Source organism: Pempheris klunzingeri, chromosome 23, assembly GCF_042242105.1.
Source record: "Pempheris klunzingeri isolate RE-2024b chromosome 23, fPemKlu1.hap1, whole genome shotgun sequence".
In the NCBI taxonomy this organism is placed as follows: domain Eukaryota; kingdom Metazoa; phylum Chordata; class Actinopteri; order Acropomatiformes; family Pempheridae; genus Pempheris; species Pempheris klunzingeri.
The window spans coordinates 8,470,205-8,483,565 of NC_092034.1; the positions used below are offsets into that span (position 1 = coordinate 8,470,205).

Below are 13,361 nucleotides of genomic sequence, written 5' to 3' on the forward strand. Positions count from 1 at the left end.
AGTGCCTTCACACTGTATGGTGGCAATTCTTTGAGAATATCCTCCTGTGTTTTCTGTGTAAGTGTGTGGACCTCTAAAGCCGTTTGAGATGATATATGGTCATTGGAAGCTCTAATGTGAGCTATTGCATTGCCTACATTAACATAAACTGGAATTAGCCGAAGCCTTTGGCTACAGTTAGCAGAGGGCTAAACTATTACCAACATTTAACACAGCCAGTCATTGCCTACTTTCATGGCAACTATGTTCACACTATGTGAACACTCACACATTTAGATAAACTTTGTGGTGTTTTATTGCATTAATTGTCAGCCTCTCTCTTTGATAAGTCCGTCTTTTTTTGTTTGGGTAGCTTTGCAGTGTCGACTGGGTGTTGCTAATGCTGGAATAGCAACATTTTCTGCAGGACTTTCTGCCATTGAATGAGACTTTCATGTGCGCGTAAAGGAACCCTAGATGGAAGTTATGTACACATGCAACAGCCAATAGGAACGTGGTCTTTCTGAAAGGGTCTGTGATTGGCTAAAGTGTTCTATCACCATGATTTCATGATTATCACATGAATAGTACCAAAAGGAGGTGCAAAAGTCTAGTTTTCTCTCAGACCACTTTAATTATGAGCTGAAAGGTTAATATGGATTTTTTTGCCCAATGACACTAAAAATAATCTGCATATCCCATCTTTGAATATGTAGCTAATGACATCACAGCTCACAGTTGCTAGTTGTCATAAGTTTTTCAGATGCAAAATGGTGTCTGAGCAAGAAAGAAAATTCCCATGAAGGGATGCTGTAATTCAGAAAGGTTTGGGAGCTGCTGCATGAGCCTCTGTCATCACCAGTTAAATAATACAGAAGGAATGATGGGTTTCTTCCGTCAGTGCCTGTAAAGGCAGATTAGGTCTTTGTGTGTAGTAACGGATACTTGTGTTGCAGGTATCAAATCACTCATCTAAACTGGAATTTATCGCAGTTGAAACAGGCGGCTTGGAAACTTGAGGCCATTTGTTTGATACATTTTGAGCGGCTCTCTGAACATTGGGATCTTCCTGCTGCTGACACATGCACCTAGCTCTCATGTTACTATACACTTTAACTTTTATACTCTTTACTATTATCTGCTGTATCATTTTATGTCTAAATGTGTTTTGTTGACATGAGAGTGTGTGTGCTGCTAGCTTAGTAATTGCCTCATTGTGATGAATTAACTTATTGAATTGCTTTATTACAAAAACAATTTGCTGTTTTAAAGGTCAAGTTCTCAGGCTATTAGACACAGATGGAGTTTTTTGGCTCCAGCATTTGTCAAGATGGCAGCAATTGGTCAAACCATGCTGTTGAAATTTAGAATAAAAAGGAGATTTGGCCAAGTGTTTCTACAGTTTTGTTTATTCATTTAACCAATGATTGTGGTTATAGCACAAACTCTGGTTGTTCTGCCTCTCCAATAAACATGATGCCAGTCGATATGGAGCACTGTAGGAATGGATTAAGCTGTTGGTTCATGCAAGCCGCTTTGTGTGTAAAGGTTGTTTCTCAGCAGATGTGAGTTAATAGTGCCCCTGATACTCTGACGCCATATGTGATGGTTTAACTGTGGTGAAGACACTGCCTGTTTAAGAGCCGCAGGTGCATCTACCTGGCAGGCTGCCACTGAGGCTATTAGCCCACAATCCAGTGATCCCTATTTGGGGAGTAGTTGTCCTTTTCACTGCATCAACTGCAGCTCCACTCGTATTCCACTCAGCTGCTGATTGCTCAGTGATATGTGTGTTTACCGATGATAAATTCCCATGACTAGGCTGTTGCACTTGTGATTTCAGGCTGTCACACTGAATGAGCTGAGTGATGCGCAGCTGCTCAGCCCTCGGGGAGAGGCGAGCTGGCAGCACATGCCGTCAATTCAGAAAGAAGCAAAATGGTTACAGCGCAGATTATTATTATTTTTGTTGTGAGAGATGTGGGTCAGGTTACCGTCCTGTCGCCAATTGCCTGGAAGAGGAGGGTAAATCGGCAGGAAATACACCAGCTGTCAATTCACTGTCACTTTAACACTACAGTCTCACATTGAGTCAGCACTTTGTTTACGTGCACATCACAGGATGACACAAATGTAGTCATTTCCTGCAGACTGAAGCCAAAGTTTTACTAATTTACATATCTCAGGCGCCCTTACCGCCGACTGTTCATATAGGGATATCCAGTATATTCAATGGAGGAGGAATAGAGGCTTGAATGGCTGCAGAAAGGGTTCTCACTCAGCATATTTCTGGGTTACCCTTGTACTAAATGTGGCCACTAAACAGTGGCTTTTCTCCTTTTGGAATTTTGGTTATTTTAGATTTCTTCTCTTTAAAATAAAATAACCAGATGTTTCGAGGAGAAAATCACTCTTTACGGTTTAGCTGCTCATGACTCCTAGTCATGTGCAAACAGTGACTTCACAGGCCAAAAAGCTTGTGAACCACTGATTTAAAAGGTCTAATACATTTGGGTTTTAGAACACTGATTGATGCAATATAACTCTATTGCAACATTGCTATATAACTACTAGCTGCTGTTTTGATTGCACACCATCTGCTTAAGTTGCATATTTAGTTACTTAAGATGAGCAACACATCACTGTGATTCAGTGTCAAAGATGAGTGGTGGTTTTACAAGAAAGTTTCCAAGATCAAAAATGAACATTCAAGCTCAAAATGTTGACATTTTTGAATGATTATTGAATAAAGCATATTTTAAAAGGGGAAAGCTGCACAGTTTGCAGCTATATTGTGACATTCACTGTACTGGAGCCTGCAGATGATTCTGAGAAACGTATTAAACAACATTAAAGTTAAAATCTGAGCAACATTTTCAAATGGTGTGTTATTGGAGCACAATTAAACAGCGAGATTGTTATTTTCATATTTCAACATGGACACCATCTTGGGCATAAAAAAAGGTATTATTGAGCGACTAACAACCAGATATTGATCAGAGTGAGAATCCCCCAGGACTGCTACGAATCTGATACGTCTGCATTCACACACGTAAAAGGTGCACACGTACAAGCGCCCATACAGACACATTTATTCTAGCACAGGCATATGCAGACTCCGTGCCTCCCTGTTACATGTTAGGCACAATAGCTTCTTCCCCATTCAGTCGATAGGCTTCCATTAAGAGGGGGTAGGCTGTCAAAGCAACCTGTGACCTCCTCTCGCTCCCTTGGAGCCCACTGGCCTGTGATGTCCGTATCAATATGAATTTCAGCCCTTTGCGCCCATCAGCTGCAATTCCCAGTGTCCATTAGTCTCAAGTATCTGTTTCCTCCAACTTGTACTATTGATTTCGGTGTCTTTTGTAACAGACCGTGTACGATGATCTTAAAGACGGGGACAGCTTGATAGGCCGGGCAGAGTCTGTCATCTCGGGCAGTGAAGTTCCTCCACGTTCTACTCATTAAATGATTTTTATAACTTGTGTCACTGTGAATGGCGCCGCCAGCCTTAACGCTGCCCATGATTGGTGCACAGCTGTGTGGTACTGCGATGCAGCTGATCCTGGATCTGGTGACGTGTAGGTCAAAGTTGGCTAGACCAGTGCCCTCAAAGGTCAGGGCTTTTCATCTCAGAGGCCACTATGAAGTGACCTGTTGTTTCCACACACAAAGGGACACCACAGCAAACACAGCTAGGGCACAATCTGTTTTATATCCCCAGAGACGTTGTTTTTCAAGCATTCACCTACATCTGTTACTGACAAGTGTCACGCTGGTCCGATTAGTCACATCAGACCTTCCACTACAGGAAAAACTGAGGAGACGAGTCTGACACTTGACAACATGATGTGATGTGTCGCACTAATATCCTGTTTATACAATATTATTTTGTTACAACAGTGAGAAACAGTCTTGGTTTAGAAAAAAATAATTTCACATGACTAAAACAAAATAATAAATGAGGAAAGTTTTATTTAAAAGCTATATTATATATATATAGTACAACAGCTTAAATCATACATGGTTTGTCGGGCCTTATTGAGACTGTAACCCATTAAAAGTCAAAATAAAGTTGGGATAGGTATCTAATGTAGTTTACAAAATATTAACATAATATATTTATATGAAACATTAGTGGATTAAATAGTGTTTGTCAAGTTTGATTTAAAAAAAGTGACCATTGGATATTTATCCATTTCTAGACATATTAGCTAAAGGTGTGTTTCCATCATACGTGAAGCAAATGTTTCACGCGAGCACATGCAATCTTAACTTTCAATTAAGATTGCAAACTTTCAATGAAAAGTCATTATGATGCTCAGAAAACTCCACCTGCTGATGAAGATCATGTGATGCAACTGAAAGCTCCAGAACAGCTCCTAGATTGACTTTGTTGTGAGATACTTTTTTTTTTTTTCATCAAAACTGGAAGCTATACAGCATCCTCAGTGGTCGCCTCAGTTGTACCACATTCGTTGGGTTCACAGTAATAAGATATATTTGCAAAAATTAAACTAAAACGAGGTCAAGAAAAACAAACACAAATGCAAAACTAGTATCCCACCGGAGCCTTGGTCCTCCCAGTGCTTCCTCCTCACTGTCCAGCATTTCCAAAGTGTGAAGAGCATGCTAACATTTGGCCTCACTTCTGCGGCATGTTTGCCACTAGGGGGCCTTTGGGGGGGTGAGATGTGAGACTCCTTGACACAGTGGAGCGGCTCCTGAGAGAGGAAGATGGATGACCTTTGGCTTTATTTATGTCGTCGCCACTCATGCAGGACCTTTTCATCAGATACGGTCATTGTAATCCCTCAGCCCCCATTCAATTTACAGAGGCACTCTGTCACTGCAGACCACTAAAGTCGACGAAATTAATGGATCAATAAGCCCTCTGAAAGCCTGGCGAGAGGGTCCAGATCCCCCTGGTCGCTATCAAGTTACGAGTCATAATGAATGGGGTGTTGTTTATGTTGTAAAGTGCAGCGTCACTGAGTCCTTTGAACAAACCACCCTCTTAGACAGGGCTGTGTGCACCACTGCAGAGAGTTTTCAGGGATGTGATGAGGAAACTGGACACATGGACACTTTTGCCTTTTGATAATTGTTAGAAATCTTTTGCTTCAGTTATAATAACATTCATTTATAACGAGAACTTTGTATCGTCACGTTGTAACTGGTTTCTTCTGAATGACGCTTTCTCTTTCTTATCAACATTTACAACAGCAGAAAATGATGAGCTAACTGTAAAAGCCCTGTATTAATGGCTTAATAACTATGACTTCATATTTACTGGAAGGTGATGAAGCTTATATTCACAGTGTGCTGGCAGTACAACAAATCCCTCTGGGTGTTGTCTAATGTGTCATGTTTTCCATCTCCACAAATGAATTCACCTTCTGTTGAGTTTTTTTTTTTAGAAGCGGGAAATCGTTTGGTTTGGGGCAAGTCGTGCTTTGTTTTGCTTTTTCTGCTTGTTGTGAGCTAACACCAGTTGAATTGTTGTGAGGCAAAAATCCACTGAGAATGAAATTCGGTTTCACTGCAGGATTATGTGACACAATTGGAAAGTTTGCATTGGATGAGTAAGACATCAGGACATCAGGATTTCCTGGTGGATCATTGGGTCAAGTGAAACCATCTAAACAGCACGATGGGTTTGATTCCATGTCATATGTGGCATGTTGTTTATTCTGCATCATCATACAAGCTGTCATGAGCCAGCAGTAGACCAGAGGTTTATGCTTGGCCATGCAAGCTGCTTGTTCTCAAATGTGAAGACACTGTAGGACACTACTTTTTTTCAAGTCAAATGACTTGTAATGTGTAAAGAGCTGCTTGTAGAGATGATCCCGAAGAAGTGTCACCTGACTGTAATTCCTGTCGGCTCTTCTGAGCTTTTTAAAGGCCCTGTTTTATGCAAAACGCACGTTTTAATGTCTTTTCAACATATGTATTTGCCTCCTGTGTGCATAGACACCACTAAAACTATGGAAAAAGATCATCCCCTTTTGTTTTTCACCTGCTGCATCTTTCAGTAAATGAGTGTGAAAACATGCCGTTTAAATTTGGCTCCCTCTCTGATGTCATAAGGGGATCTGTTGAACATGTGACCTCGTTCAGCCCTTCAGCTGGTCAACTGTCCCCGCCCACTGTGGAGCGTGTGGAAAGAGGCTGCAAAATAATGTATTTTCTGAACATTAAACCATGGAAACCTGTTCTAGTAGCGCCTCCAAATGCAAGCATGAACTTAACCTTCAGCCTTCAACAGCTTTCAGCTCATTGTTTTGGTTTTTTAGGAGCACAACTTGCCTATTTAGGTTCACTCTCACTGATCATAGCAGCTTTATTTCCAGCAACCAACAAAGAAACAAAGAACAAAGAAAATAAACTGTTTATTGCAGCTGAAGTGAATCAATGAGGCGACCTGCAATACCGAAAAGTTATTGACACCGATGATTCATTACATTCAAAGAATTCACCGACACACCTCTACAACAGGGATTGTACTTTGACAGGCCAATGGCATCGTGTAGAGGCTGCAACACTCTTCATTTTAAAATTACATTGACAATATTATATCACGGCCAGAATTAGCCTCAGAAAACCAGCTGTAGTATTTTACACTCACAGTGCAGTTCTGATGCATCAGGTTTAGAAAACTAAGCTCACTCTTCAGTTAGAGGCTGCTCCACATCCAGCCTTGCTCCAGGCAGCTCCAACAGTAATTGGTAGTAATTATAAATCCCGTCTGAGAATACACAAAGAAAGCTCAAGGCAAAACAGGCCTGTTTCAGCTCAGTGTAGAGTGCCAAGTAGTGTGAACATCCATTAATGGCTGCTTATCAAGGTTATTAGACAACTATTCAGACGTTCGTGTTTAGTTATGAACAAGGCCAGCGGTGAATGATTGATGTGGAAATCTCAATCAAAGTTCTCATTGGGTGTTTAGGAGATAAAATGAGATATGACAACATGTCAGTTTCTTTGAGACGAGGACAGGATGGTCCTTTAACTAGCACAAGTGTAGTACACGTACTACAAAGTCGTACTAATATGAATGTAAACATTTCTGCTTACTCTCTGCATTCTGGACGTGATTTGAAATGACTTCACAGGGGCCTTTAAACACAGTACTGGTGGTAAAATGAAGCCATAGCAGTCGGGTCACGTCTCCATATTTGCATGCTAATGGCATGAGAGAAACTCCCACCACAATCATGCAGTGGGACCACATTATCACTTGCAATTCGGGGATCAATCATTTCAAACAATAGCGTTCAGCATTCATGCATTTAACCCAGAATAGAAACCATGTGCTGTGTGGGTTACTGATGGTCAAACTGGAGAAACTTGCTGACAGCTCTGGATGGCCTTGAGGTGCACATCAGCCCGTAATAATTGTGCCAAACTTGCAGCTCTATTTCGTTGTAGAAAAACAGTCTTTGTTGCCACTGTTGGCAGGAAGTCAATCGCATGTATTAAACTACCCCACAATGCTCGCCAGTCATCGATAGCCCTAAATGAGTGCATATGGTGTCTTGGCTTTGGGCGTCTTTTTGATCAGTTTGAGATTTTAATAGATTTTTCGTCACCTCTGACAGATGAGGCTGTAGAGGTGGGGGGGGGGTGGTTGCCAGACTGCAGGCAGCCGGTGGGGTCACTTGAACCTTGTGGTTGGAGAGCAGAGTGCTGAGACACAAAGAGCCAACGCTGCGCTCACAAGTGTCCGACAGCGGGAGAGTCAGGAAGTCTGGCGACTGTAAACCCCACCCGACCCGACTCCCCCCCGCCTCCCCATCTCAGACACACTCCAAGACACGCCAAGCGGGCACTTCTGCGCACAAACCTGCACTGCTGCAATTGTGAGGACATTTACATTGATTTATGTTCATTCTATGTCAGACTTCGGCTAATTTTGACCATAACTGCTCAATGTGTGATGCCAATCGTTAACCTAACCTTAATCTGCAGTAATAAACAGAATTATCTATGACCCAAAAACACACAATTAGTTTTTTTTTCTAAAGAAAATCACAATTATTAGTTTGGTGTAAATATTTGGTTTTAGGGTTAAAGACCAAAACTAAAGTCATGACCTAGTATATCATTTTTATTAGTTGGCTTGTGAGAGGACTTTTAAAAGTTGGAAGTTTGTACGTCGGCAAAGCTTTCTGTCTGTGAACTGGAACATGCAAAACAGAGTTTACAGGCAGAAACATTCAAAAAATATATATACCCTAACCCACATTCAGTGTACTTTTAGAGTTTATGCACTAATACAAATTTATATGCAAGATCCTAAATAATTAAGCATGCAGGATAGGGTTATAGGTACAAATTTTGATTGTGTATGCCCACAGAGCTAAGATCACAGCTATAAAACTCTCAGCAGAGTGTTAAATTTGTCATGTGTTTGATAATGAACTTGGACTGAATTTTTGTCCTAGATGTGACTTCGAACAGGTCTGCACCATATAATGAATACATACTGCATATTTTCCCAAAGCTTACATTTTCCGAGGTTTCAGTGTACTGTGAAAATCTTTCCAGAGACGTAAAACATGACGTCAACAATAATTCCCGTGATTCTAAATACATCTCAAAATTTACACTAATATAAATATAAAACATAAAATCTACTTTATTACTTCCCTAAATTGACTGTAATGGAATCAGATGGTGTAAATTGCTTATACTCATTACAATTCACACCTTTTTAATTATTCAGTGTAATTAATACTCTAAATCTAAATGGGGTTCATGTGAATGGTGGTAAAGCAGAGCAGTAGCACAGCAGTTGTCCGAGTTGGATTACTGACATTTTCAAAGGGCTCCTGCCAGTCTGTGGACAAAAAGAAGCTAAAATCCATTTCAACTGTGTAGCAAGTTAATGGATTAAAAGATCTGCAGAAGTTTTACAGTTGATGCCATGATACTAAATATATTAAAAATCAGAATACAGCTGCTGATAAATATACTGATAATTAGATATTTTAATCACAATGTTGCTCTCAGAGCTGTTAAAACACTTTTTCCTTCAAAGCTTATCCGTTTTTAGATTTGAAAATAATAATTTTTTTTTTATTTCAGAATTTTAAGATCAACAGCATATCAATATGTGATTGATCAAAAGTACTGTTAAGCAGTTGTGTCCTTCTGTCCTCTTCATTTTTACATTTTAGACGTAAAACCGATTCTAAATTCGACATCAGAGCAGCAGCAACTCATTTCCCTCATCAGTCTTTTGTGGAAAAATAATGAGATACAGTTCAACTCAACCTGCACTGCAAAGGTAGACAGGAATTTAGTAGAGAAAACAACAGATTTGCAGGCAGACTAAGTGGTTGAGTGAACAGGTTAACAGTGACGGGGCCTTGAATGGCTGTGACAGGGAGACAGCAGCGAGAGAATCCAGCACTGAAGGGGGAAGTGACCCGGAAACGGTGTGTAAGTGCAGCTTGCTGGGCCCTTTAGGAAAAATCTCTCCAGAAGCACTGATGCAAGTCCACCTAAATACACATTTCTCCTATTTCTCAAGCTCTTTCTGCAGAGATGCATTACTCAGCGACACTCGTGTACGCTCAGGCGCTCTAACGGCAAAGAAAAACAGATAGTGGGGAGCCTCTGACTGTTCATCCCCCACAGGCCTGGAACAAAAACTGATAATGGCTGTCTGATTTGAGCAGATTTACAGTTCTTAGAGCTTCTTATTGGTCATACTGAAGTCTCAACGGTATGGATGGAAATGCTCATGACATTGTGACTCATGGTAACTGCAACTTTTACCCTCCGCGTCCTTGGGGGTGCTTTTTCAAATGGTCTCGGCTCATGGGTATGAAAATGCATCAATACATACACAAAGCTAAAAATGTGTAAACTATAACAATAAGTCACTAATAAGTGAAGTGACTGTCATTAATCATTTTTGCCTAATTTGTAATTTCTTTGTTTTAAATCATGATTCAGGTAACTAAACAAACTTTTTTTTGGAGGTTTCCGCAATATCGAAGACTCACAAAGAAGCTCACAGATTTATTTTTTTTTATTCTAATATTTTTTTTGCTCAACCTCACGTTAAATATGTTTACAAGCAGTTAGCCAAACTTCGTTCCAAGCTGCCTGACCTCTCAGATAGCCAAAGCACATGGACACACTCTTTAGCACTTTCCTTCTTTTATGTAATGATATGTTATCACAACTTATTCGGGCAAAATTCAAGAAACTTGCTGTGTTTTATATCATTTTTTTGCGCCTTTGTTTAAATACTCTTAAAAGCAATAACTCATCAACTTTTTATGCCTCATAAATGGAGATTTTCTGCCACACGTCTTTCTCTTTACGTTTTTTTCTTTTAAAGCATAAAAAGTAACTGCAGAACCAAACCTTAATTACATATACAGTTATATTTAGCGTCACGTTAGTTTAGAGGAGTAGATGTTCTTAAAGCAAATGTAATGTTGTGCATTAAATCAGTTTAAATGTATGAACATTACAAACACGATGTTGTCGAGTTTCACTTTTTTACTACATTTTGTTAATTGACAGTCAGAAATTGAATCACTTCTGGGCACATTATTATTTATGTTTTTATTCTATTTTTCCACCACCAAACCCTCCCTCTGCTGTCCTTTTATAGATGTTAGTTTCAAATGAAACTATTTATGCTGATGTTCTGTAGCAGTTATGTCACCAGTAAACATTACAGTGCATGTGGATGTGAACGTTATTGTTTGCATGCAGGATTTTTCACTTCCCACTGGCTGCTGCCACTCCTCTAACAATCCAAACTGTATTTACTGTATGTGATTGTGTATAATATTTAAGAATTATATTTCACATTAATAGGTTAATAAGTTTTGCTCTATTGTTATAGTTGTGTTACTTTTGTTTGTGTCAAGTCTTTTGCAGCTTTAAAGTTTTTTTTAATAATTCATAACCCCAATGAAATACATTTCAGAATAGAAAATGTTTTCCTCGACCAATAAATCAGTGTGAACAAAGTTATGTTGCGACAGAGAGTGTGAAGGTGAAACCTTTGACAGATGGAGCAGAAAGTTCAGACTTAAATGTCTAAATGCTGCTGGAAGGGACAAATGATCCAAAACTACTACTGTGCAGGATTTGACATTTAAAAACTCTTTAAAACACAATTCAGGCTCTTTTGTGCAAAAGAAATCAGACATGCAGGTAAAAAAGGACCTAACAGTAAAGTTTCAGCACACCGTGTAGAAACATTTAACACTTCAGTGCACATGTAAGAGCATCTGATGACGATGATAATGATGATGACCACTAATACTAAATAATAAATTAAGGAAAAAATAAGTAGATAACTAACTAAATACATACAAGGGGAAGTGAGCTATCTAGCTTGAAATAATTTTCTGCATTTAATTAGAAATAATGCTTCAGGATTATTTCACAATACGTGTTTTGTTTGTTCCTCATAAAACAGATAAAGTGACCTGGGACCAATTTTCAGACCAGTAATTTCCCCCCCAGCACTGCAGAGGACAAAGCTAAACGTGAAGTTTGTTTTTGTCTGTGGTGATAACATTTTCTACGCTTCCTAAAATAACAAACTTTGTTTGATTTATTTAAAAGAAAAAAAACAAAGTAACACAATGTGGTCAAATGTGGATTCTGGTTTGTTAGAATGTATTTTATCTGAATATAATTCAGCTGGAGTCAAAACACTGTGGTAATATTGTAAATATTACACTTTTTATTGCAAAAAATTCGTCATTGTCATAATATACCAACTGTATTCACAGTTTAAGAGTCTGTCATATGAAAGGTCGAGTGGATGAAAATGTGTTTAATTAACATTAATAATATTAATAACAACAATAATTATAAGGCAATATAAATACAAATGAAGTGCTGCTCCACATAAACTAATTTTTAAAAAGTTGAAAAGAAAAAAATATTATTTCGATGTTACAAAGTTGCTGCAGCATCACTGCAAAGGACAACATTGACGTACATTCATTCAGATGACATTACTGCCCGGAATAAAACTGCTCAGAGGAACTTTTAATGCATGCACGTTTTTTCCGTCTATAAAGTTTCTATTAAAAATGTTCTATGCGCATAATAATAATAATAAAAATAATAATATAAAACAATTTGGAGAAGGACAAAAAGTGGCACATGCATGTCATGGATTAGCTGATATGTTGTCATCAAAGTTGGTTGAATTTGTATGAAGTAAAACAAACCAAAAAAAAAAAAAAGAAGAAGTGAGGCATCTAAAGCCAAAACAGAGAGAGCTGTGATTGTATGTCCAACCGTCACACACCGTCATCCCAAACAGAGAAAAGTCTTCAGTCTGCATCAAACAGGCCAAAATATTTGCCAGTGTTGGAGAAGTAGATATAAGGCGCAGCGTTAGCGGTGGGGTACACGACAGGGAAAGGCATGGGTAACAAACATCCACCCAGCAGGCTGCTGTCTTTGTAAAAAGTCGGTAATTGCACATTTTTCCCTGCCTCTGAGAGGTGCTCGGCGGCCAGCGGCCCCTCCACGTCCGTGGATAACTGTCTCTTGAGCTTGTTGCGCCGGTTCTGAAACCAGATTTTCACCTGCGTCTCTGTGAGCTGCAGGGAGCTGGCCAGGCACGCTCTCTCCGAGCTGCTCAGGTACCTCTTCATGTCAAAAGTGGCCTCCAGCTGAAATATCTGTCTCTTGGAGAAGATGGTGCGCGTTTTTTTCTTGACCATGCTCTTAGAGTCCCCGTTGGCCTGCTGCTGCTGCTGCTGCTGCTGCTCGGACTCATCCTCGGCGGTGTGCGCACTTTGCGCCCCGGGACAGGAGGCAGCGGTCAGCGGCGGAGGGTTTTCCCCGCGGTCCGCGCGGTGGATTCTGGGCTTCGTTTGCGCTGTGAATGAAGCGACAAAACGTGCGTTGATGCAGCGGCACAGTTTCACACATACACTTTTTCTGCGTGCAAACGCATGCGAGGAAGAATTTTATTTGCCTGAAGGAGGGTCCGCGATCTGCTCCTTACGTTTTCTACAATTCCTTTAAACAAACAGCATCAGCCTGCTGTTTTTACACCACCTTTACGCACCGCTGTGCCTCTAAACAAGCCTATCAGGACCACTCCTATCAATCACTGTGATTAAAGTACTTTGGAGAGACTCTTTCTTAAACTCCCGGTTACCTGTCTCCTCTGATGCGCTGTCACGCTTCCTCCGGACGTCCCACACTTCATCACACCGCGCTTGGAAGCCACTCTTCCATCCATTGTCCCCCCGCTCCTCTGACCCGTCCAAGTCTCCGCCGTCCCGCTGCTTCAGGTTGAGGATGTTGTCGATGGTGAACGTCAAAGAAGCGCTCCGACTCGGGGCATCCTCTTTGCTCATATTCCCCGGCAT

At 40.2% G+C, this 13,361-nt stretch overlaps 1 protein-coding gene across 1 annotated transcript; it reads right to left on the reverse strand.

The window, feature by feature from the left end:
- Window positions 1-12,308: 12,308 nt before the first annotated feature.
- On the reverse strand, window positions 12,309-13,361 carry hmx4 (H6 family homeobox 4). Its single transcript, XM_070855024.1, has 2 exons — window positions 13,148-13,361; window positions 12,309-12,862 (listed from the first exon to the last, which is right to left on the reverse strand). Exons 1-2 carry the CDS (start codon window positions 13,359-13,361, stop codon window positions 12,309-12,311), a joined length of 768 nt encoding a protein of 255 aa, XP_070711125.1.

Excerpts from the sequence above, each read along its gene's own strand:
- hmx4 (XM_070855024.1), bottom strand. The coding sequence starts at position 13,361 with ATGCCGGGGAATATGAGCAAAGAGGATGCCCCGAGTCGGAGCGCTTCT. Across the intron at positions 12,863-13,147 it reads CAGCGCATCAGAGGAGACAG|CGCAAACGAAGCCCAGAATC; the intron begins GTAACCGGGAGT and ends CTTCATTCACAG.